The sequence below is a fragment of the Talpa europaea genome (genome assembly GCF_964194135.1).
Source record: "Talpa europaea genome assembly, chromosome: 12".
Taxonomy (NCBI): domain Eukaryota; kingdom Metazoa; phylum Chordata; class Mammalia; order Eulipotyphla; family Talpidae; genus Talpa; species Talpa europaea.
The window spans coordinates 50,779,302-50,806,206 of record NC_140079.1 but is presented as its reverse complement, the minus strand read 5'-3'; the positions used below and the strand labels follow the sequence as shown (position 1 = coordinate 50,806,206).

At 35.0% G+C, this 26,905-nt stretch overlaps 1 protein-coding gene across 4 annotated transcripts in view; it reads left to right on the top strand.

Annotated features, from left to right (window-relative positions):
• EDEM3 (ER degradation enhancing alpha-mannosidase like protein 3) overlaps positions 1 to 26,905 on the top strand; it is a gene marked incomplete at both ends in the record, with an annotated part of 61,144 nt that overhangs the window by 26,333 nt on the left and 7,906 nt on the right. For 2 of the 4 annotated variants that reach the window (XM_084250846.1, XM_084250845.1), the window contains 12 exons: positions 2,513 to 2,647; positions 5,639 to 5,744; positions 10,935 to 11,032; positions 12,534 to 12,659; positions 12,858 to 12,941; positions 14,459 to 14,542; positions 15,038 to 15,162; positions 16,531 to 16,696; positions 16,948 to 17,102; positions 17,968 to 18,121; positions 24,002 to 24,193; positions 24,610 to 24,775. In XM_084250846.1, the coding sequence (XP_084106972.1) occupies positions 2,513 to 2,647; positions 5,639 to 5,744; positions 10,935 to 11,032; positions 12,534 to 12,659; positions 12,858 to 12,941; positions 14,459 to 14,542; positions 15,038 to 15,162; positions 16,531 to 16,696; positions 16,948 to 17,102; positions 17,968 to 18,121; positions 24,002 to 24,193; positions 24,610 to 24,775 (1,591 nt within the window). Of the gene's footprint in view, positions 1 to 2,512; positions 2,648 to 5,638; positions 5,745 to 10,934; positions 11,033 to 12,533; positions 12,660 to 12,857; positions 12,942 to 14,458; positions 14,543 to 15,037; positions 15,163 to 16,530; positions 16,697 to 16,947; positions 17,103 to 17,964; positions 18,122 to 24,001; positions 24,194 to 24,609; positions 24,776 to 26,905 lie in introns of all 4 variants that reach the window. The other 2 variants (XM_084250847.1, XM_084250848.1) reach the window with 2 other exon arrangements.

The window sequence follows — 26,905 nt, the reverse complement described above, 5'->3', positions numbered from 1 at the left end:
TTTTACTTTATTATAATTAGTCTTTTTCCTGGTCCCTTATTTAGGTTTTCTAAATTCCTGCTATGAGTGAGACCATCCAGTATTTTTCTTTTTTTTTTTTTTTCTTATTTCACTGAGCATGATCCCTTCCAGCTCCATCCATGTTGCTGCAAATTGCATGAGTTTATCTTTTTTGATTCCTTTATTTTCTTAAGGAAAAGGATGCTGAACATTCTCCACCTTACCTTTGCTTTCTTATTGCTCTCTGGACTCTGCTTTTCTTAGTTTGCAACTATCCCCAATCTAGTGATATTTCCTCTTCTGTATTTTAGATAGTAGCATTTGTTATTCTCTTTGGCCCTTATTGATGACTTTCCATTATTAGTTATCTACTCTGTTTGTTAGGGGGAAAGGAAGTCCTGAACAAACTCCACACAGGTTTTGTAGACTTCATACCCACTCCAGACCAAAGCCATCAAGACACCAGGAACTACAAATCTCATCAGCACCGAAGGGAGGGTTGCTGGGACCTGAGGGTGGAGTTAAGCAGCCAGGTTTGGTATAAAACCAGACATAGGGGCCTTGGGGGGGTCCTCTTGGCTCTTGGCTTGACTCTTGGCTTTTCACTGGCTCTCAGTGTGCCATTGGGATTCCAGGTCAGCGGAACTGGTAGGACGCATTCACCAATTTATCTCCCTCTCTTTCTCCCTAAGTTATCCATTTCTTCATTTCCTCTTTTTGTAAATAAACCGTTTATTAACCTTTTTGTGTGTACCTGCAGTTGTGTCTTATTATAAGTTCCCTTAAGCACACGGGTGAGGACCCACAGTCAGGCTTGCCGTGTACCATATTTGCATATCAGTCCTTATTTGTTTTGTCTGTATTTTATGTCCTTGAGGGCAAGGACTTCCTCAATTTCTTTGTTTTTTACCATAATATCTACCACATAATAGATAATTGTTACTGATCAGTTTATTGTAGTAATTAATAGAACTAACCAGAAATATTTTTTTCACTGTTGACTCTTAAGGCAAATATTTATAAAACTTATTATGCTTTACCTCAAAATTACTTTTAAGTTCTTTTTATAAATCTTTTTTTTTAATATTTATATATACAAGAACTGGGGTACAGGCCAGAAGTGTGGGGGGTGAGAGGATTCATGAGAGACAGAATGGGGAACAGAACAGGCAGATTGACTGAAGTACACTGCTGAGGGGAGCAGCAGGCGAGACAGGAGAGGTCTGCTGCGACATGTGGGTAGCTCCCTGCTGGCTAGGGATCGAACTTGTGCTGCAGTGGCTGCAGATAGCTTCATAGGTTGCGTCTTAACCCCTTGTGCCACTGGGGAGGCCCAAGTTAACCTCATTTTAACTTCATGATGCTTAGCATCAGTTTGTGTAGCTAGAGATATAGGCAGCATAATGGGACAGAGGATTAGTTTCCAAGGGGTCTTGGTGTGGAATTATGTATTCTTCCAGAAGTGCAAACAGTAGAAGTAATGATTAGTTTGAGTGGCAGTAGAGAGTTGCTTCCATGTTATTAGCTCATATGACGTAGATGTCTCAGGTAACATTCTAGGAGGTGACAGAAATGGAAGTACTGAAACCTGTTGATGATCCACTCCCCTCTTCAAGATGCCTCATCTACATTTCACTTTTGTTACTTGTTATTTCTCTTCTCTCCTTGCTTAGAAATGCCTAGTCTCTTGACTGGACACTGTTAAAGTAATAGGCAGACCTAGCAATTTATTTCTGCAGATAGTTTAAATACAAATTTATTTGTACTCTTCTGTATATGAGTTTGAAAAATAACTGACCCATGATGTTTTGTATTTGATGTTTTTATTGTTATCTTGAATTCTTAGTACATGCTTTCTCTTTTGTTGTTTATTTGGACTGCAGAAAAAATTCTAGTTTTAATCACTGTCTGGTCAGTTTGGTTCCAGTTAATCTAAGTTTATAATGCAGTATTACTTGAATATCATTGAATTATAAAAAATTAACTCCTTTTAAAATTTTTCTTTGTATAAATCATACAAATCCTGTCATGTCAGCAAGACAATATACTCTATTTCAAAACTTTTAAAACTTGCGAACTAGTTTTAATCACCTCTTAAATATACACCATAACTTGAATCAGTTTTTGTCTATGGTGGACTGTCTCATATAGTACTGGTTTTTTCATAGGTTCTCAATTAAACCTCATTTCTTTTAGGACTTGCCTAGTTTCCTATTCTTGTACTATTTCAAACTGTCCAGAAAATAAAATCGTTATAGAAGTTATTTTCTCTATGTAATTATTATAATGATAATCAATTTTGATATCATCGAGGAAGGAACTAAATTAAAACCATTTACCCCGTGAATATTATGTGTTTAGTATATACTTCTGTAGATGTTAATTGCAAAGTCATAAAGAGCATCAGATTGTATTTCATTGTTATTATGAATTATTTTAATGATTTGATAGTCTTAATTGAAAATTAGTTTCTTATCCACCATAGTCCTGATAATCTTCTTATTTTATTTAGATTAATTTAAAGTTTGGTATCAGAAAACCAGAAGCTCGGACAGGAACTGAGACAGATACCTGTACAGCTTGTGCTGGCACCTTGATCCTTGAATTTGCTGCTTTAAGTCGATTCACAGGAGCAACTATATTTGAGGTTTGCTTTTATAATCCTTGATCTTTTGGGTATCGGGCATAACTAACTTTATATCTTCATTGGTCAAGTATTAGAATTATCAATTGGAGAGTTATTGTGATTTTAGTGAACTTATTGTCTAACTTCAATCACATGGTTTTTAATTGTCAAAAACATAGTCATTGTGGGGTCATTATATTAAATGCATTTTGCATTTTGTTCACAAACTATAAGATAAATACTTAGGTTTATTGTTCAAAAATTTTTTTAGCTGTATTATATGAATTTGATATCACAAATGTCTTATTAGACTTCTAGATGGTCTGTTGCACTTCTGCAGTCTTCACTAATCTCCAAAGGAAGATTATTATCCAAGTTTCCACATTCCCTAAATGGCGTATTATAGATTATGTATCACACTTTTTATTTTATCTAATTATCAGGTGTCATTGGAGTTCAAGAGTAACACAAAGCATCCTTTTTTACAAACTTGTGAGTCAGGAGAATGTTTTTTAATTCAGCAAATGGTGCACACAGAGCAAGCAGTATTAGGGAGTATATACCAATTTAGATATATATTAGAATTTATATAAAGTAAGTTATGTATTAGTATCTAAATAAAATAAATAACCTTTGTATGTATGTATGTGCAAAGTATCTTAAGGACAGACATATAATATTCAGTTTAATTTTTACTTTGTATGTTGTTGACTAATAATGTCCCTTTATTAAAAAGTATGATCACATTTGCATACTTTATAATTTAATTTGAACCTCAAACTCTCTGACATACTTGTGCATTTTCAGGTAAGAAAATTGAGGCTCAAAGAGGGTGAGATGTGCAGATAGTGAGTGGGTGGATGAGTGGACCTGAGCTGGAAAAAATGCCTTTCTGATTTCAAAACACATACTCTTTCCACTGGGCTGCTTTGTATTCATGAGTAAATCTGTTGAATCAAGTTATGTTTTTTTTTTTTTAGCTGTACAGTAATTTATTGTGAGGAAAGCAGCCTGATACAGTTGACAGAGCATTGATCCAGGGTTGGCAAACTATAGTCTGTGGGCCAAATCCAACCACTGCCTGTTTTAGTAACATTTTGGAACACAGCTGTGCTCATTTGTGTGTGGATTGTCTGTGCCTGCCTTTGTGCACCGATGACATCGTTGAGTAATTGTGGCAGTGACTGTGTTATCATAATGCCTTAAACATTTGCTCTCTGGCCCTTGTTAGGAAGTGTTTGCTGACCTTTGGTATAATGAATGAAAAGATCAAATCCTTATATTAGTTATCCTACAATTCAGTTATAGACTTCAGTTAAATCTTTATTTCACTGAGTCTGTCTTTTTAACTCTAAGATAAGAGGAAGGAAATAGAAACTTTGTGAAACATACCATTTAGTTAAGATTGTAATCGGCCTTGTTTTTAAAAATCAGCATAAATAGGTTGAATTGAGAATTAAAATTGCTTTGGACTATACATTTAAATCTCCAAAATGAGAAATTGATTTATTTCTTTGTTTTTGTTTATTTTATTTTATTTATGTTAACATTTATCATTTTTTAAATTTTTTAGACAATATTTGCTTCCCCCCACTCCCTCAGATTGAGTCCCCATAGAATTTCCTTCCCCAAGGCACCTGTGCACCATCACCACTGTCCCCTGTGCTCCTCCCTCCCTCCCTCTGATCCCTCTCCCACCTCCTCCCCTGCAGTATGTCTCTTGTTTCATAATTGTCTATTTTTGCTTTGTTGTGTTTTGTACTGTTATTATTGTTATTTTTTACACTGATGTTTTGTTTGGTTCCCCTATATTCCTGTTATAAGTGAAACCGTCTGATATATTTCTTTTTCCTTGTGGCTTATTTCACTGAGCATAATTCCTTCTAGCTCCATCCATGTTGCTGCAAATGGCATGGGTTTATCTTTTTTGATTGCTGAATAATATTCCTTTGTGAATAATATTCCTTTGTGTATATATACATCTTCTTGATCCAGTCATCTATTTTTGGGCATTTGGGTTGTTTCGAGGTTTTGCCTAAGACTGCTGCAATAAACATAGGTATACAGGTGCTCTTTTGAATTACTGTTTTTGTGTCCTTTGGGAAGATCCCTAGTAGTGGAATTGCTGGGTCATGTGGTAGCTCCATTTTTAGTAGACTGAGGAACCTCCACACAGCTTTCCACAGTGGTTGGACCAGTTTGCTTTCCCACCAGCAATGTAGGAGAGTTCCTTTTTCACCACATCCTCGCCAACATTTGTTGTTGCTTGTTCTTTTGATATGTGCCATTCTTACTGGCGTAAGGTGATATCTCAGTGTGGTTACCAAAATGATAAATTGATTTAATGTTTTTTTTTCTTTCATAGAAATACTTATGTAATGCTAAATAGATTCATGATCTGAAAATTAATTTTAACTTAGATATTCTGTACATATCCTTTGTTTCTTATGTTTTGTAAAATCTTTTCATTCGAATCCAAAAATTTGATCAGAAGTTATGTTAATTTATTGTCCATTGGAAAGAATAAATGATAAAAAGAAAGTGTTATAAAATTGTAAGTTTGATATTGTCAGATTAGTACTTGTTGATTTACTTACTTTTCATTAACAAGGTTGCGTGCTGTTTAAAAAGTAGGATCTGTATTTCCTGTTTGTTTAAAAGATAGCATACCAATTTGGAAATTCTCTTCCAATTTTCTAAATATAAGATTTTTGCTTTGCATTTAGATGATGTAAATAGAAGAGCATTAAGTGTAGAGAAACATGGATGTGATTTTATAAAGAGATCACTGTCACTAAATAGCACTTTTGGAGTCATTCTTTTCAATTAGAATTGATTGAAAAAGAGCAAAAATATTACTTGTAAGGAAATTTAATGTACATTATAAATGATTATCTTAGAAATTTTACTTGATTCTTTGAATATACTATGAGTCTTTGATTTTTGCTTCTTGGTATCCCCTTGTTCCAAGACTGCAGTTCTTTTAAGTTTGTCTCTTTTTTAAAATTACAGGAATATGCAAGAAAAGCTCTTGATTTTCTTTGGGAAAAAAGACAACGAAGTAGTAATTTAGTGGGCGTGACTATAAATATTCATACTGGAGATTGGGTACGAAAAGGTACGTAAATTGAACTTTATAAATCAAGCCTTCACATCCTTAGAATAGTTGAGAAATAATAGTTTTTCCGGTGTTGAAATTATCTGGAGGACAGCATAATGCAGTTTCTTACAAGATTCCTGGAATTTGAACTAATCGAGCCATATTGTCTTTGGTACCAAGTAATAATAGCATTCTTATTCTGGATGATTTAGTATTCTCTTCCAAACATTTGTATGGCATTAAAGATACAGATTGACTTGTCATAGGATTATGTCCTAATAAACCCTTCCCATCCTAACTTGAAATGCAGTTAATACAACTAACTTACCGAACATCATAGCTTAGCCTGACCTACCCTAAACATGCTCAGATACTTACATTAGTCTGCAGTTGGGCAAAATCACCTTACACAGAGCTGTTTTATGCTAAAGTATTCAGTATCTCAATTTGTTGAATACTGAACTGAAAGCGAGAAACAAAATGGTTTTACGGATTCTCACATTAATGTGCACAACTAAACATGCTTAGCCTGAAGAATGTTTGAAATGTTGGCCTAAAATGAATTCGTGGATGATGAGTATGCTACAGTAGAAGTGTCATCAATTTCTCTTCTGATTAATTAACTCATTTAATCCTCATAACAATTTTAATTGCTTCGAACAGTGTCTGGCATATGCTGTACTTACTTATGAAGTAAATGTTCACTGATGTGATATTAGTCTCTTTGATGAATAGTTTCACTTCTGGGAATCTAGTGTGAGGAATAATACAAAATGTAGAAAATTATTTGTTCCTAAAGATATTCACTTAATTATTTATAAAAGAAGGAAACTTGGAAATCGTTAATCAATAAAATCATAGGTAGAAAGTCATTTTACGATAGCCTTTCATTTTCTTTGGTGGTTTTGCTTTCTATATTTGTTTATCTTTATAACTAGTATTACACACAATGATATTTTGAGAGAGAGATCACTTTATATAACTTCTATTTTTATTAAGTATAGTTATAATTGTTCTATTTTATTATTCTGTTAATTTCTTACTGTGCCTAATTTATAAATTAAACTTCATCATAAGTATAGGAAAAACATATATAGGGTTTGGTACTATTTGTGCTTTCAGGTAAGCCCCTGGGTGTCTTGGGTAAGGGGGAGACTACTGTTCATCACTGTTGGAATATTAACTGATTAAAATTAATTGGAATCATGGGACAAAGCATATAGCAATGTTATTTGAACAAATAGGATATAATATTATATGATGAATATGATTTTGTCTTCATCAGAGTGCCCTATAAAACAAACATAGGCCAGTGGAAATATTTTAGAATATTCCTAATGAAATTGCCTTGTTTATACATGTTCTGTTTTCCAAAAGGCTTATGTTATTATATATAAAATTGAAAAATGACCTGTATTTAAGTAAATGGGAGCAATATATTACTAATTTGAGCATATTAAAACTGTTTCCTTTCTTTAATATTGTATAAAATTTTTTGTGACTGTTTAAGTGTTTCCTGAACTGTAACTCCTGGCTTCTGAATCCTGCAGGGATTTTTGGGTTTTTTTAAGCCCACTTTGAAACTTAGGTGCAAGTTCATTGATCATAATTAATTTTGAATTAATCATAATTCTTAGTTTATGGCACTTTCATCTTTGATTCATTCAAGGCCCATTTAGTCATGCGTTTAAAATAATGTGATAATTCAGATGTACAATAACCCATACATGGACCATCCATTACAAAAGCAACTTGACAACATACTACTTCTGCTGTGTTCCTTGATTTTCCCTATTTCTGCAATCCTACACCTCTGCTTTCTCTAATTCAAATAACTATCATTCTTACCTCGTCATCATTTTCTTTCATTATTACATCTGTATGCATAAAGAGTATGCTTTTTGTTTTGCTGTAAACGTCATAAAAGGATATTGTGTCACCAGAGACAGTGGGGAACAGAACAGGCAGACTGACGAAATACACTGCTGAGGGGAGCAGCAGGTGAGACAGGAGATGTCTGCTCTGCCATGTGGGTATCTCCCAGCCAGGAATCGAATGGGCATTGTAGAGGCTGCAGACAGCTTCACAGCGCTGCGCTCAACCTGCTGCGCCACTGGGGAGGCCCACTTTCCCTTTTTTTGATATGGATGTTTTTGTATTTTATCCACTTCCTGTTGGGTTATTTGTAGATGTTATTGATACCTGTGTGCAATTCATTGATGTTTTCATTTTGGACTAGAACAGTTTTTATAAATGTTACATAGGGGCTTAGGAAAAACTATTTTTTCTAGTTGTTTGGATATAGAATTCTGTATATGTCAAATAAAATATTTTTTCCTAATTCTGTGGAACTCTGTATATGTCAAATTGCTTAGTTAATAACATACAGATCCTTGCTGATTTTCTGCTTGCTTGACCTATCAGTAATTAAGAAAGGTGGGTGAAGGTATCTGACAATGATCATGGACATATTAATATCTACTTTTGCTTTATATATTTTATTGGGTGCATTTTTCTTTTTATTGGGTTCGTTCTTTTAAAATTGCTCTTTTTTTAGTTGAACTTTTCACCATTATGGAGTGACCATCTCTAATAATACACATTGTGTTAGTCTCTTTAACCTGATGGCAGTACAGCTATAATAGCAGCTTTATTTTGCTATTTAATATTTGCCTGATAAGCCTTTTTTCTGTCTTTTTACTTTTAATCTTCGTAGATCTCATGCTAAAAGTGTAACTCTTAACAAAATTTATAGATTAAAAAATCCATTTTGTCAGTCATTGTCTTTTAATTGGTAAGTTTAGTCCATTTATGTTATTTTTAACATATTTAGACTTATTTATATTGTCTTATTTCAGTGTCCCAACTTTTCTGTGTTTCTCTTTTATCCTTTTGTTTTTTTGGTTTTTTTTGAAGATTTATTTATTTGTTTGTCTGTTTATCCATACAAGCACTGGGTACAGTCAGCAGCGCGGGAGGGTGAGAGAACTCAGCAGAGGCAGAGCAGGGAGCAGAGCAGGCAGAAGGACCGAAGTACACTGCTGAGGGGAGCAGCGGGCGGCAGGAGAGGTCTGCATGCCATGTGGGACCCTCCTGTGGTGGCCGTGGAGCAGCCGGGGATCGAACCGGCGCCGCATAGGCTGCCGGCAGCTTCGCAACCCAGCGCTCAACCGCTGCACCACCACGGAGGCCCTATCCTTTTGTTTTTAATTGGAACCTATATTTACCTCCTGTAAGATGTTAATTTAGCATGCTCTTCAAGCCCTTTCCCCGCCCCCTCGCCCCCACTTTCACACCCCTTCCATTATGTTGATATCATGTAGATCTTTAGTTCTTATTGACTATGAGTATGTCTTTTGTTAGTGCTGCCCCCTCCCTCTTTCTTTAAAGATTGCAAACTTTATTAAGGTATTCGGTCACTTGCACATTGCTTATTGCTTGCAACAATTGTTAGATTTGTTTCTTTTCTTATATAGGAATTCATTCCATACTGTTTGCAGTAACTTTCAATAACTTTGAAGGACTTACATAACGTAGTAATTTTATTATACTTTTACACTTGAGTGACAGTTTGGTTGTATATAATTTTCTGTTTAAATTCTTTTCCTGCAAGTCTTTGAAAATTTAATTCAGTTGTCTTTTTACATCCTGTTAAAAAATTTGACATTATTTTGATTTTTATATCCTTATATGTGATTTAGTCTTTCTCTTTGGAAGATTAAAACTATCAAAACTAAAAAGAGACTTCTAAAACTGACACTATAATTTTAGGTGTAAAATTATTCTTTATCTTTCCTTTTGGCATTCTGTAGGTCCTTTTAATTGCAAATCTTTGTGTTTTTAATTGCTGAAAATTGACTTTTTTAAACATACTTCATCCTTTCATATTTATTTGTCACTGTTTTTGCTATTCCTATTAGCTAAATCACTTAGGTTTCTACCCTCCATATATCTAAACTTACGTATTTATTTTTTCTCTTGTATTCTTTTGGTGCTGTATGTGCCATCTGATATGTTATTTTCATTGTTAATATAGTTTTATATATTTCTGTTTGATGAAATTTTTTTTATTTCATTTTGTATTGCTGATATCTTCCTTAACCCTTGTATATATTTATTAGGACAATTTTAAATTAATTTGCATGTCGTAATATTTCCTCTTCTGATACACTCTTCCTCCAGTACTTCCTTATTAAAGTCAGTCTTCTTAAATGTATTTGCCCTACAAGTTCATATTCTCTGGTCAGATCCCAGTCCTTACCAGCCCAGGTGTTGTTAAGGATAAATTCTAAGAAATTTTTTAAAATACTGTTTTCTGGAGACTTAACATTTGGATTTACTTGGCCTGAGGTGTGTCCTGGGTATAGGGATTTCTAATGTTATAGTTGAAATTATACTTTACATCATAAATCACCAGACTTAGGAGTTTGAAGGGGGAAAGGTGCACAAGAGAAAGTGTAAAGTTAGTTCCCCCTTCCTTTGCTCAGTTTTTACTCAGGGCTTCAGTGCTGCCCTGATTTTATGCCTCAGGTTGCCTGGAACGTAGATCTGAGTCCTAGCAGGTGTGGGAGGAAACAGAGACAAAAGCCAAGCACCAGCAAGTTCTTTCTTCTTCACCTTACATAGTCATACCTGGCAACCTTCTGTTCCAGGCTGAAGCCATTGTCCTCTTCCATTAGCCCACTCCCTTCCAGAGTTCTTATTTTCTTGTTATTTTCTTTCTTTGGTCCTCTGTAGTGATCTTGGAGAAAGAAGTCAGCAATTGTGCTAGTTTCAGCAATTAGAATTGGGATCTCCAAAAAGTAATAGTCTTGTTTTTGTATCTGTTATAACTCTAACTCTATTGATTGTGTGGGGAGGGTGTCTGATTTTTTTTTTTTATAAAAATGCATAATGATGCCCTCTGTACTTGCTCACTGTGCTATTCCTCACTGAGAAAATGAGCTTTAAAAAATTTCTTAAAATTGGTATCTCTATTTGTAAATAAGATCTCCAGTTTTGCAAAATAGGATGTTTTTACATACAATTATCAACAAAGGAAGTATTACATAGTAAGGTTAATATTTCACTAAGTATGTAATTTTTACTTTAAACAGACAATTTCATGTTTAGATTAATTTTTTATTTTATTGTACTAGTACCTAACTCACTTGTATCTATAAAGAATTTTGATACTTTTTTAATCACATTTATATGTATCTTCCATAGATAGTGGAGTTGGAGCAGGTATTGATTCATACTATGAATATTTATTGAAAGCCTATGTCTTGCTTGGAGATGACAGTTTTCTGGAAAGATTTAATACGGTAAGTTGATCGAATTTTGTAAAATTTTTAAAGTCAACTTAATTTGAATGCCAATTTGTAGAAATTCAGTAACATTTTGTAAAATTTATTTTAAAATAAGTAGTAGTTTTTTTGTCAGTATTCCCTGATGATGGCATTGGGCAGAGACATACATAAAAGTTATATATGTTTCAGTAGTCAGTTTTTTCAGAGTAGTTTTTTCAGAAGTTTTCAAAACCTGCCAGTAAATAATAGAATATGTAGGTTTAGTTCTACATAATTTTTTATAAAAGGAAGAGAATTTATTGGAATGAGTTACTAGTTAACTTTGTCCTTTGGATTTCCTATTTTAGAAATTTTTCCTAACCCTTGATTGCACAAAATGTGCAGGGTTTTGGAGACTTTAAGATACTAGAATATTTATTTCAAAAATAGTGCTAAAATCTTAAGTTTGGATCAGAACCACAGACATATTTTTAGAGAAGGAGGTGGAGAATTGAAATGAATTGAAATATAGCAAACTAGCTGATTCACTGTATTCTTTTTGAAATCCTTTTTACCATTTCTTTGTCCATCCATCAGTTTGCTGTGAGACAGTAATATGGTGGTTAAGATGTATATGGTAGGAGTTGTGTCCTGCCTGGGTTTATAAATCTTTGTTGTACCACTGGTTTTGTGATTTGGGGCAAGTTAAGTTATGCTATTTGACTGTGTTCCTCATCCACAAAATGGTAATACTAGTACTCTTTAGAGTTATTAGGAGGATTAAATGAGCTCACGTACAGGAAGTGATTAGAACAGTGCCTTAACATATAGCAAATACTCAATAATGGTTATTGAATAATAGGTGAAATGTGGGAAAGTAATGAGTCCTAATAAATCATCAATTGAATTCTTTAAAAACACTTACCATACATTGTTTGTTAGATTATAACAATGTTTTCTTGAGGTGAATGAGGACAGATTATTTTTAGTTGGCTTGTTATCATTCTTTGATTCTGATAACTCAATCTGTTTTCAAAGCTCAGGAATATCTAGGGGAAGATGATAAAAGAGGAGAAGGAGTTCTTAAGAACATAGAAGGTAGAGGTAACAGACCTCTAGTGATTAGATGGGTTAGTAGGTAGGGTGGAGATTATTTTGTTAGCTGAGAAGGAGCCAAATTTCCTAGATATAAGGGGAAAAAACTGTTATGAAAGCCTCTGACTGTTTCAAAGGCTGCAAGAGCATCATTAACCACGGGCTAATCATGGACTAATCCCACAGTATAGAGATGTTCCAGTCTTCCCCTAGTTCGTCCCATATTAAATACAGTGTTTAACATTCTGCATCAGGGTTGAAGAACACAGGGGAGTGTATATATTTTAGGAAGATTTTCATCTAAAATAATTTAAGTATTTAATTATTAACTTACATCTAAATCAGGTTTAATTTTTTCATGGTGCTATTTAATGAAATGCGGTGTTAAGAATAGAACATCTTTGTGCATTTAGTTTCATGAATGTATATTGTGCTCTTTTAGCACTACGATGCCATCATGCGGTACATCAGCCAGCCGCCTCTCCTACTGGACGTCCATATCCATAAGCCAATGCTGAATGCTAGGACTTGGATGGATGCTTTGCTTGCCTTTTTCCCAGGTTTACAGGTAAAAAGAACTCTGCTATATTTTCTAATAGTAAAATAAATGGTTTTATTTAAGTGTATTTGTGATCTCTCCAATTTAACCACCAAAATGGGATCACATTTCAAAATTGTGTTAATGTACATCTTTTTGTTTATATGATTACAGATAAAATATACCTGCAACCAATTAGGTAATTTTGTTGTTATTGTTGACTTACAGGTCTTAAAGGGGGATATTAGACCTGCTATTGAAACTCATGAAATGTTATATCAGGTGATTAAAAAACACAATTTTCTACCAGAGGTAAGCAAGTAATTCTTGGGATTCTAATTTTATATACTATGAATTACTAATTTAGAGGTAGAAAATACCATTTTTTAGTCTGGTTTGTTCTTTTCCTAAATAATTTGTTTAATTAATTTTTGGCTTCTATAGTATTTTATGTTTTTCCTTCTCTTCATGCATTAAAGAAGTCTAGTTTAGGGTAGAGCTGACATTTTATGTAAAAAAATGCCAATTTAGTGTTTTTTAACTTTTTCTAATCCATGCCATTGCAGTATTATCTCATTCTAACTTTTACATAAATCCACCAAGTGAGAGGCCTTTTTACTTTACATTTTTTAAACCTTATTTTATAAAAATTATGTATTTTATGAAAACAATGTGCATTAAGTGTACCTATGTTGATCACACATGTTGCTGGAAGGAGAATGCCAGCTTTCCTCCTGCTGATTGAAAATTGCTCTTCCTGGCTTTTGTACATTATATTAGTAGGAAATATTCTTGCTCATTTGATTTGGCAAGATTTCAATAGCAAACTTTTTAAAAATTTCACAAATATACCATTAAAAATTTCCAAATTCATGTATGACCTTGTTCTACCACTGCTTATCAGCTGTTCTCTCAGAGATATCTTAAGATTTCCTTAGAATGCTTCCTAAAATGTTTACTTTGGAAAATGTCATTTTATTAGCCTTCAGGTGAGTAGGACTGTCCATTATAAAAAAGTCATATCATTTAGAATAAACTGAGGTTTCAGCTAAATACATTGTGTCACAGATGGTTCTTTTTTCTATTTTTATTTAAATTTGACTTGTTGAATAAATTTCAAGTGACTAGTTTTATTTTTAAATAATACCTCTTGTTCTACAGAGGATTTGAGTTTGTTATAAAAGAAAGCATAACTAAAATAGAAATAGGAGTAGAGGGCCTCCCCTGGTGGCCCAGGCTTTTGATCACAGCGCAGTTAAGCTGTTCGCAGCCTCTGCAGTGCAGGTTTGATCCCGGCCTGCCGTCAAGAATCCCACATGGCGCAGCAGACCTCTCCTGTCTCGTCCGCTACTCCCCTCAGGACTGTGTTTCAGTCAGTCTGCCTGTTCTGTTCCCCACTTTGTCTCTGGTGAATCCTCTCACCCTCCCCCACATCTGGCCTGTACCCCAGTTCTTGTACGCAGGAATAAATAAATCTTTAAAAAAAATAGGAGTAGAGAATTAATAATTAAGGGGAAAAAAGAGAATGAATAAAGAAAAAGTTATGTAGACTATTAAGACCCATGTAGAATCATGGCCAAGTTTCATTTAATTCTGAGCTTCCCAGTAGCCAAATGATCAATTTGAAAAATAATTTCATTTAATTGGTAAAAACAGCAACCTGGCAAAAATGAATTGTGATTTTAAGCAATGAAAATTTTCATTTTATTGTTGAAAATTGTTATAATCAGCGTTTCTTGTTTATAATCTAGTTTATGTACTGTATATCCTAGAACCGCTTGTTTACTTATTTTTTAACAAGTTTAATGCTTTTTTGTTGCTTTGTTTAGGCATTTACCACAGATTTCAGGGTACATTGGGCTCAACATCCTTTAAGGCCAGAATTTGCAGAAAGTACCTACTTCTTGTATAAAGTAAGCTAATGTACTTCTCCTTTGCTGTTTAGTCTCCATTCTCTGTTGGGTATTTTACTACATCACAATAATAATTGGGTCTTCGATGTCATTGTATGAGGTTGTAATCATTGGTTATATCACACCTTTTATTCATCGAGTCCCTGGGGTAATTGAAACATGTAAGAATTGACATACAAATTTTATGCCTTTTTAAAATACGTATATAATAAAAAGAAATTTTATATTCTAGAGCTGCTTTCTAGTCATGTCTCTCTTGCCTTCCTTTACTTAAGTGTAAAGATTAAATACACACAGTTGGACAGCTTTTCAACTCTGTTTAGCAAATTTTGATTGTAACTTATTTTGAGAACTAGGTTCTGTGTAGCATGTGTACCAATTCCTGATACATTGCCTGGCACCTTGCGGGTACGCAGTAAATATTTGATAAATGAATGGGTGTGTATGGTAAAATATAAGTTATATAATGTATATGTATATTCTCTTTTTCAACAGGCTACAGGAGATCCTTATTACCTTGAAGTAGGGAAAACACTTATTGAAAATCTAAATAAATATGCTCGAGTGCCTTGTGGATTTGCTGCCATGAAGGATGTTCGTACTGGAAGTCACGAGGACAGGTAAATCAAATCCAAACATCCCCTTTCCTCAGGTAACCCCAAAACAGTAGAAATGCAATTATTTGTTAAGAATTCAGGTGAATATAATGTTTTTACAGAGGGTATTTGAAGATGCAAACCTAGTTCGTTCTTTTTTTTTCCAGGTTGTAAAGATTTATTTTACTGAGAGGCCTAACATCATGTGTTGTCTTGAATTAAGTTCATTTAAAATTGTTTGAAAAGTTTTTATTTATATCATAATGCCTGGCTTATATATTCAATGCTCAAGACTTTTTAAATAGATGAATAAATGATTGTTAACTCAAAATCTTGGTGTTAAAAGTATTAGGAATATTATATTTTTTCCTTCATTTTTTTATATTATATAAAATGTTTAAAATTACAAAGATGATCTAGATTATGATTCATATACAATCAAGAACTCTTCAAAAGCAATATTGTGGTTTATGTGTGTTTCGTATTCTATTGCTAATTTAGAAGGCTCAGGAGACCATTGGCAATTTCTCTTTCGTTAAATACTGGATAGACATAGATGACATGAAGTATTTAAGATAGGAAAAGCACTCTTTGGTTTATGTGATATTCATGACTTTTCAGTTATTCCAAGATCACTTAACTGGTTATTTTGACTGTTCTGAACATAGCAGTGCATCTCTAACTCAAAGCTAAAATTTATTTGCATATTTGGTTAGCAAATTTTCATTCCACAAGTATATATCATATATACCAAAGCATTGTAACACTAAATTATTTATACAGTTACATATATTATCCTCTTTTGTCTTCACATTCCCTTCTCTTTATTTATGTATGTTTTACATCATAGTTCCTTTTTGTACATTGTTTTCTCCATATTCCCTTCTCGATAGTGTTCATGTTTACAAAGTTGTTATAACCATAGTGCATATGATTGTATGTTGTACTTTTTTCATGCACAAAACTTTTTGTAAGTGATTTCCTTTACCTTCAGAGCCTTCTTATTTATCACTCACAGGAGTACATTTTAAATGCCATCAAAATTTGTTTACTTTATTTATCAGTTAATATTGAAGTCTTTAGAAATAAAGTTCATCTGCATTTCCCTCCTGCTTTTGGTTCTCTGTAGATGAAATAAAAAAACTATCCTTCATTCAAAGACTAATGATCTTAATGCAATATTGACAAGATTTTGTACCTATGTGGTAGCCAACCCTTGTGGTCTTTTCTATTTCCTTGGAATATGCTTTGGAGACAAGGCTATTCTGAAGTGAGGGATGGATAAGTCTAAATTGGTTTAGACAGACTTGCTGACCTTGACTTTGTGGATTCAGATAGGTGGTATTTGAATATTTTTATGTTCTTAGTTTTACTTGTGACTTTTTATTTTAGAATGGATTCTTTCTTCTTGGCCGAAATGTTTAAATATCTTTATCTATTATTTGCGGATAAAGAGGACATTATTTTTGATATAGAAGATTACATTTTTACAACAGAAGCCCATCTGTTACCTCTTTGGCTCTCTACTACAAATCAAAGCATCACTAAGAAGAACACAGTAGGTTATATCTTTGGATTAAATATCTCATTTTTTTACTTCTTTAGTGCTTGTTTCACTTTTCTAAGTCAAAAGTAGTCCACAACTAGAATTTAATAAATATATGTATGATAGGTAGAAAAGACTATTTGATATTTTGCTTTCTTTTATTGCACCCTATATGTGCTCATATGTCATTGTTTCCTTTGAACAAACTATAATGTTTTGTAAATTAATTATTTTTATTACCATGACATTCTTTTATATTTTAGACTTCAGAATATACAGAACTGGATGACAGTAATTTTGATTGGACTTGTCCAAATACTCAGATTCTCTTTCCTAATGATCCACTGTATGCTCAGAGTATTCGTGAACCCTTGAAAAATGTGGTGGATAAGAGCTGTCCCAGAGGCATCATCAGAGTGTAAGATGTATTATTTTATATTTGCTAATATCAAAGTTAATTCTTAGTAAATGACAGAATGTAAGGAACATACTACATCCAAGAGGACCTTCACTTAAGCCAAAAATTTTGAGGTATTAGCTATCACTGATTAAAATAAAGTTAGAGAGAAAAACTTATTATGCTGTAATGTCTATATTATGGAAATTTTCTGTGTATCTTTTGTTTAAGGAAATTAGTAATGTTAGACTCTGGGCAGTATGTAATAGTTTTTACTTCTGTAGCTCATTTTTACACAGTAGTTTCATCAAATTTTTCCATATATCTTATAGCTGTAGAACATTTTTTTCTTTATCGTTTCTATATAGTGAAAATACAGGGTGTGTTTGTTTTGCTTGATAATATTTTTTGATGAGGTATTTATTCTTGGCTGTTAAAAAAATTTTTGGCTTAATGAGTTCATTTTCTTCCAATAGTGTTGTCAGAAAGACCATTACTAAAAAATAAGTTTAATGAGGATTGTCATTCACTAATATAAGTGTTATTTTGCTTTTAAAGTATTAGGAGAAAAATCTGTGTTTTTTGAGCCAGAAATCAATAATTAGAAATCACCAAGCCAAATTATTCTGGATAGTTATAATACTGTTGACTAATACTGGTTTATAGTATTAGTAATTGTTTTTGTAAGTGTCAAGTATTATATTTGAAATCTATACCACTTGTTGATAACCTAAATTATATGTAGGAAGGCAAGTGTTTCCAATTATTCCAGTTGTACTAATTCTAAAACTAGCAAATTTGCAGATATCTAATTTTTATTTGGCTAATATTTTTTACCAGTTCTGATTTGTAGTTTTTAAGTCTTGCCTATAATTACTTTTAGCAGAGAGGAGAGTTTGAGGAGTGGAGCTAAACCCCCTCTGAGAGCCAGAGATTTCATGGCCACTAACCCTGAGCATTTAGAAATCCTGAAGAAGATGGGGGTGAGTTTGATTCACCTCAAAGATGGGAGAGTCCAGTTGGTCCAACATGCAATTCAAGTAAGACATTGCTACACTAATCAGATATCATCACTGCCTTTTGTGATCTCATTAGCTTTAATAAGGATAGTGACATTTGGCTTTTTAAAAACTTTTAATATGTGGTTTAAAGTTAGAGAATCAGAATTTTAAGGCTTAGAAGTGTCTTGGAAAACCTTCTGATTTGGCCCCTCCATAGTATAAGGCACACGTTAGAGATATTGTAGGTAAAGTAAATATGAAGTGAGTCACATGAGTTTTTTTGGTTTCCTAGTGCATATCAAAGTTATGTTTTATGCTGTATTCGGTTAACAGTGCAGTAGCATTCTGTCTAAAATAAGTACATACCTTGCTTAAAAATATACTTCATTGCTGAAAAGTGCTAACCATCATCTGAGAATGGAGGGTCTTGCCTTGATGTTGATGGCCACTGACTGCTCAGGTTCCTGAATTTCGGGTGGCCATGGCAATTTTCTAAAAATAAGACAGTGTTAAAGTTTGCTTCATTTACTGACACTTCCTTTCATGAAAGATGTCTCTGTAGCATGCAGTGTTGTTAGATAGCATTTTACCCATTGCAGAACTTCTTTCAAAATTGGAGTCAGTCCTCTCAGATCCTGCTGCTTTTTTAAGAACACACTTCTGTAATATTCTAAATCTTTTGTTGTCATTTCAACAATGTCACAGCATCTTCGCCAGGAGTAGATTGCCATATCAAGAAATACTTTTTTGGCTCATCCATAAGGAACAATTCCTCACCCACTGAAATATTATCACGAGATTGCTACAATTCACATCTTCAACCTCTACTGCTAGTTCTAGTTCTCTTGCTGTTTCCACCACATCTGCAGCTACTTCTTGTACTAAAGTCTTGGACCACTCAAAGTCATCCTTGAGAGTTGGAATCAGCATCTTCCAAACTTCAATTAATGTTGATAATTTGCCCTCCTCATGAATCACTAATGTTCTTAAAGGCTTCTAGAATGGTGAATCATTTCCAAAAGGTTTTCATTGGACTTTGCCTAAATCCATCAGAGGGATTACTATGTATGGCAACTAGATTTATGAGACCTTTTTTAAGTAATAAGACTTGAAAGTCTTAATGACTCCTTTATTGGCTGCAGAATGGGTATTGTATTAACAGGTATTTAAGCAACATTCATCTCCAGTGGAGCTCTTAGGTGATCAGGAACATTTTCAATGAGTATTAATATTTTGAAAGGGATCATTTTTCCTGAGGAGAAGATCTCAACAATAGATCTTAAATATTCAGTAAACAAAATTGTAATCAGCTGTGCTGTCAGCCAGGCTTTGTTCCATTTAGTAGATCATAGGCAGGGTAAATTGAGCATATTTCTTAAGTGCCCTGGGAATGGTAAGTGAATCCTAGCTTCCATTGAAAGTTAACTGCATTAACCCCTAACAAAAGTGTCAGCCTATTCTTTAAAGCCAGGCATTGCCTTGTCTGTAACTATGAAAATCCTCGCTGGTGGGCCTCCCCTGGTGGCGCAGTGGTTGAGCTCTGGGTTGCGAGGCTGCCTGCACCCTCTGCAGTGCCAGTTCGATTCCCGGCCACCGGCGAGGGTCCCACCAAAAAAAAAAAGAAAGAAAGAAAGAAAATCCTTGCTGGCATCTTTAAATAGAAGGTTGTTTCATCTACACTAAAAATCTGATGTTCAATGTAGCCACCTTCATCAATTATCTTAGCTACATCCTCAGAATAACTTGCTATAACTTCTATAGCAGCACGTGCTGCTTCACTTTGCACTTTTGTGTTACGGAGATGGCTCCTTTCCTTAAAACTCATAAACCAGCCTCTCAGCTTCAAACCTTTCTTCAGCTTCCTCACCTCTCTCAGCCTTCATAGAATTGAGGATTAGGGTCATGTTCTGAATTAGACTTTGACTTAAGGGAACTTTGTGACTGGTTTTATCTTCTATCCAGATCATTAAAACTTTCTCTGTATCAGTAATCAGGCAGTTTCACTTTCTTATTCATGTGATCACTAGAGTAGCACTTGTAATTTTCATCAAGAACTTTTCTTTTGCATTCACAACTGGGCTGATTGTTTGGCAAGAGACCTATCTTTCAGCCTGTCAGGGTTTTCAACATGCCTTCCCTACCAAAGTTGATCATTTCTGGCTTTTGATTTAAACTAGAAGACATGCAATTCTTCCTTTCTCTTGAACACTTAGAGAACAATTTTTTAAGGTTATTAAATTAGCCTAATTTCAATATTGTTGTGTCTCAGGAAAGAGGAAGACTAGAGGTAAGGGGGAGAGTTAGGGTAATGGTCGGTGAGTGGAACAGTCAGAACACACACATTTATGGAAAAAGTTTGCCATTCTATGTTTGTGCAGATATTAACATCAGAAGTCACTGATCACAAATCACTATAGCAGATACAGTAATAATGAAAAGTGAAAAATATTGTGAGAATTAGCAAAATAACACAGACACATGTGAGCACATGGGTTGACAGATATGCTGGACACGAGATCACCATAACCTTCAATTTGTAAAAACTGCAGTTTTCTAAAGTTCATTAAGGCAAAGTGATGTTTGTAATCATCAAATCACAGATGGGTCGGGTAATTTGCTTTAAGTTCATACAGTCAAATGTAACATTCACTCATATCTCAGTTTTTTGTTTCTCAGTCATTTTACTTTCCACTATTTTTAGAGCATAATCTTAAAAATTAGTAATCAGTTTTAATATTTATAGCTCTATATTTTACATTATTTTAGTTTCCAAAAAACTACTGGCCCTATGTATTTTATTTACCATAAAAAAATAAACTTTGAGGGCCTCCCCTGGTGGCTCAGCTGTTGAGCGCTAGGTTGCGAAGCTGCCCGCAGCCTCTGCAGCGCTGGTTTGATCCCCAGCCACCTGTGAGGGTCCCACATGGTATGCAGACCTCTCCTGCTGCCCGCTGCTCCCCTCAGCAGTGTATTTTGTCGTTCTGCCTGTTCTGTTCCCCACTCTGGCTCTGGCGAATTCTCTCCCCCTCCTGCGCTTCTGACTACCCAGTGCTTGTATAAATAAATAAATCTTTTTTTAAAAAAAAACAAACTTTGATTTGCATGAAGAGGGTCATATAGAACTACCACTAACTAGAACCTTCTCACATTTAAAAGAATAAATTCTCTTTTGTCAGTTACTTAGATTCAGACTCAGTAAGTGAAAAGAAACTGCTCCTCAGAGAAAATAGTAAAGACCACCATCTGAGAGGCATGGATAATCTGAGTTTAGATAAATAAGATAAAACTGATCTGTATCCAAGAAAAAAGTTTGTCCTTAAAAAATGAATCAGCCAGCTAAAAATTGCAGTGTATCCTCAGGTATTATGCTTAGTGAAATAAGTCAGATAGAGAAAGACAAATATCATGTGATTTCACTCATTTGTGGTACAAAAAAGAACAAAATGAATAAACTAAATAAAATAAAAATAAACTTATAGCCTGTAAGACCAAATTAGTTTACCTGAAGGGGAAGGGAGGTAGGAAAATTGAGTAAAAGAGGTCAGTTGTACTATGAAGGATAGAATTGAACTTTTAGTGGTGATGTTTGTTTGTAAATATTGATTTATAATGATGCAAATATTGTTTGTAGTGTAATGTTTGCAAGTATTGATTTATCATGATGCACACTTGAAACTGAGATAATGTTATAATTCATTGTCACTTGAATAAATAAATCTTTAAAAGATGTAGTGGTTAATACCTGAAAAAAATAGAAAAATCAAAATTTGCATTTATTTGCCTATGTTTAGGAAAGATAAGTAGCTTTTTCAGAAAATTTTATTGATAATTTGCTTTCAAAAATTTTCGTAATAGGTGAATAATTATTCACCTCATTAGCACATTAATTCTGAGAGCACTACATAGTGTGCTAAAAAATTTTAACCTAGAACCATATTCAGATATCCCTTAATCTCAACTCAGCCTTCTCACAACCTCACCTTCACTTGTTTATATTCAGCCTCACCTTCTATCTTGTTTATATTCTTGCCACATCCTTCCTTCCTTGCAGGTATTCTGCCTGCTCCCTTACCTTTAACTTGCCCTCACTTCCCAGTAGTGGGAAAGACACCTCTAATGACACTGCCTTCACATTATGCCACCAATGACATAATTGCCCCCAGTGGTCTCTTTATCCTCATGTGAATAAACTTTCTCTGTTGACCATTTTAAAAACATATCCCTTTCTTGGGCATTTCAGCATCATAATCTCTTCTTTGTTCTTGTTTTGTCAATTCTTCTGTAGCTTTCCTGCACAACCACCCATGTTGGAACTACTGAAGAATCTGGATCACACTCTTGTTCTCATTCGGCTCTCCTTCAGCAGTCTCACATGTTGCTACAAGTGCTCAGCTCTCATGTTTGTGATTTCCTAGATATGTGTATATTACCCTGTCTCCTAACTTCACTCTAGAACCCAGCTTTCATCTACCTGTCGTACATTTTTGCATCTCAGTCTGTTAAAACCTGAGTTAATTCTCTCCTCCCGCCCCTGCTTTGATTCATTTCTTATGCTTTTTGTTCTCCATAGCAGAAACCCATTGGCGTTTTCTAAGTCATCAAAGCTAGATGCCTCAGAAGAAGATTGAATTTGTCTCCCAACTCCTCTCTTCTCTATCTTTTAACTCCGATCAAATATTGTTGACTTTTCCTGTAGAGTCTTAGGAATTCTTTTTTCCTACTGTTCTCAAGCATAATTTCAGTGAGGTAAAATATAGGTCAGGTTTGAAGTTTATTTCTTAAATGGGGAAATTGTGGGGAAAGTAAGCAAAGTGAGCATTTGAGCATTGATAAAGTCCTGTTCTTCATTTGTGTCAAAAGAGGTTATAGAACAATGAAGGAAACATTGATAAAAAATTATAGATAAGTTATTTTCAGAAAAATGCAGTTTTTTGAGCTAATATTTTAAGGACAGATAAGGCTTACAAATATTTGTCAGGAACCTGAACATGAAATGAGAATTTTTGGTTGGAGGTGTGGAGATTTACTTTATTTTATTTTATTTTATTTTTATTTTTTTTTAAAGATTATTTATGCAAGCACTAGGTACAGTCAGAAGTGCGGGAGGGTGAGAGAATTCACCAGAGCCAGAACCGGGAGCAGAGCAGGCAGAAGGACCGAAGTACACTGCTGAGGGGAGCAGTGGGCAACAGAGGAGAGGTCTGCGCGCCATGCAGGACCCTCCTCCAGTGGCTGAGGAGCAGCCGGGGATCGAACTGGCTCTGCAGAGGCTGCAGGCAGTTTCGCAACCCAGCGTTCAACCTCTGCGCCACCGGGGAAGCCCTGGAGATTTATTTTAAAGACTGTCTAGCATAGCAGGATTTCTTGGGTATGCTTGACAAATTATGGTCTATGAGAAAATATTTGAATTAATTTTTTAGGCAGGTTTGGCTCTTGGAACTTTATTTTTTTTTTTGTTGAGGTGATGTTCATTTACAACATGGTGTATGTTTTAGCGGACTAAGTTCATATCTCTTTAGGTGTATGTTATCACACCATTCCCACAATTAAAGCACCCCTAGTCCTTTAAGCCTTGGGGTCCCTTCCCCCTCTTTGATCCCACTCCTATCCTCCTCCCTCTCTCTCTAGTAGCCTCAATTCTGTGGTCATATTGCTAGGGGGGTTGCTTTTGTTACTTGTTTTTTAGTTTTGTCAGCTCCTTTTTTTGTCGTCTTTTTTTTTTTTTTCCCTGTATTCCACCTATGAGTAAAATCATCTCATATTTGTCTTTCTCCTTCTGATATATTTCACTTAGCATAATCCCCTGGAAAGGAGAAATTTAGAGCAAAAGACTATAGTGCAGTAGTATCTAAGAAATTAAAAGAGTTGAAATTTTCCAGGGAAAGAGAGTAAACTAAAGTTAATCTGTTTCTTTCCTAGGCTGCTAGTTCAATTGATGCTGAAGATGGGTTAAGGTTCATGCAGGAGATGATTGAATTGTCAAGTCAGCAACAAAAAGAACAGCAGCTGCCTCCACGAGCTGTACAGATTGTTTCCCACCCATTTTTTGGCAGGGTAGTATTGACTGCTGGACCAGCTCAATTTGGGCTGGATCTGTCAAAACACAAAGAGGTGTGTATACTTATAATATTTTTGTTGAAATTGAATTTAAAATATAGTTTAAGTATCGTCTGATTTCTTAGTCTCTTTTCTAATTGAGTAGTGTCTGAGAAAATTATGTAACCTGATCTTGATATGTAAAATGGAAAGTATTATCTGTATTATTTTGCCTCGTCTTATAAAGATTAGTAATGATGTAAAAATACTTTATAAACTGCAAAGCACAGTAAAAATATCTTTTCATATAAACTTTGTTTTTTTTTGCAAAACACAACTGATTGGGTGCTATAATGTATGCTTACCATATGTTGGATATGTTATTAGGAAAAAAAAATGGGGTCTATGTAAACTCTAGATATTAAATTTTATTAACAAGATAATGATGTGAGAAAAATAAAAGCATATTTAAGCTACTTTTTTCCTAACAGACAAGAGGATTTGTTGCAAGCAGTAAACCATACAATGGTTGTTCAGAGCTTACTAACCCTGAGGCGGTCATGGGGAAAATTGCTTTGATACAAAGAGGACAGTGCATGTTTGCAGAAAAGGCAAGAAACATCCAGAACGCTGGAGCCATTGGTGGCATTGTTATTGGTAGGTAATCCTCTGTATCACCATGTTGACTAGGAGGAGATAATCTTTAGGATCTTCTATTTTCCAAAATTTCATCAAAGAGTTTGCCATACTTTTTTTACTTCACTAGACAGCATAATGGATAGCTAATCCTATGACTCTTAATCATTTCTGTGTATCTCATGTTCAGATATGTACATCTATATATAAAAAGTTATGTGCAGTCAGGTGTGAAAAGTGGGGTAGAGCTGAGTGATAAAAACACCTATATACCCTGGACAAGAAATGTGCACAAGAGATCCAAAAGTTACACCCTCCCACTTCCTAGGCAAGCCACTGAAAATAGTCTTTTTTTCCACAGAGGTGAGGCTTTGGAATCAGACACGTGGCATGCAATTTCTTTCTCTGCCCCCAAATCACTGTGTCACCTTGGCCCAGGTTTAGTTTATCTGTTTATTTTGTAGAGTTGTTTTTTTTTAAAGATTTATTTATTTATTTATACAAGCACTGGGTACAGTCAGAAGTGCGGGAGGGTGAGAGAATTTATCAAAGCCAGAGCAGGGAACAGAACAGGCAGATGGACCAAAATACACTGCTGAGGGGAGCAGCGGGCGTTGCAGAAGAGGTCTGCGCGCCATGTGGGACCCTCGCCGGTGGCCTGGGATCGAACCAGCGTTGCAGAGGTTGTGGGCAGCTTCGCAGCCCAGCGCTCAACCGCTGCGCCACCAGGGGAGGCCCTTTGTAGAATATTTTTTGAGCTCCAGTGAAAACAGCAGTATCTAGTCGTTAACAAACTTTTTATCCCCTCATGTCTTTAAACCCCTAAATTTACAAATTGCCGTCTTCAAATCATTTATACATGTATTTCAGCCAGTGGGTTTTGATTTTTTAAATTAGCATAGAAAATCACTTATATCCTGATAAATGAGTCATGACTATCAGGGGAAATATAAATTTTTCTGTGCTTTTAAGTAAACAGGAGTCTAAATTCAGGAAGAATGGAAGACCTGAGGTCACACCCTAATTGTGAAGTTTTTCTGTATAATTTCTCTCATGGGAGAAGACATTTTGGATTTTTTTTCCTAATTGAGATACATTTCCATTTGAACAGGATAAATAAAAACAGTACCTTAAAAATAAGATATCAGGGGCCTCCCCGGTGGTGCAGCGGTTGAGCGCTGGGTTGCGAAGCTGCCCGCAGCCTCTGCAGCGCCAGTTTGATCCCCGGCTGCTCCCCTGCCGCTCCCCGGCCACCTAAGGAGGGTCCCACATGGCGCGCAGACCTCTCCTGCTGCCCTCTGCTCCCCTCAGCACTGTACTTCGATCCTTCTGCCTGCTCTGCTCCCGCTCTGGCTCTGGTGAATTCTCTCACCCTCCCGCGCTTCTGACTGTACCCAGTGCTTGTATAAATAAATAAAAATAAATCTTTAAATAAAAAAAAGATATCAGGATATATTTCAGTGAAAAACTATTATTCTTTTACCTATCCCATATGGACCCTCTAGTATTGATTTAATGAAGGTGTAACTTTCATTGTTAAGTAAGTTTTAGGAGAAATTCTGTTGACGCACTTAAGTCAGTGATTGGCAAACTATATTCTGCAGGCCAAATCCAGCTCACTTCCTGTTTACGTAAATAAAAATTATTTTTTTTTAAAGATTTATTTATTTATACAAGCACTGGATACAGTCAGAAGCGCAGGAGGGTGAGAGAATTCACCAGAGTCAGAGTGGAGAGCAGAGCAGGTAGACTGATGAAGTACACTGCTGAGGGGAGCAGCGGACGGCAGGAGAGGTCTGCGCACCATGTGGGACTCTCACCCGGTGGCCGGGGATAGAGCCAGCTCTGCAGAGGCTGCGGGCAGCTTGGCAACCCAGTGCTCAACCGTTGCGCCACTGGGGAGGCCCTGTAAATAAAAATTATTTTGGGATATAGCCATGCCAATTTGTTTACTTATCGTCTGTGACTGCCTTCGAGTGACAGTGATGGAGTTGAGTAGTTGCAATAGAGAACTGCAAAGCCTAAAATATTCACTCTTTTTACAATTACAGAAAAAGTTTGCTGCTGCATGACTTAAGCCTCCTCAGAGATATTTTTATTAAATAATTTAGTAGCTTACCGTCACTATTATTTTGGACATTTCCTAGTATG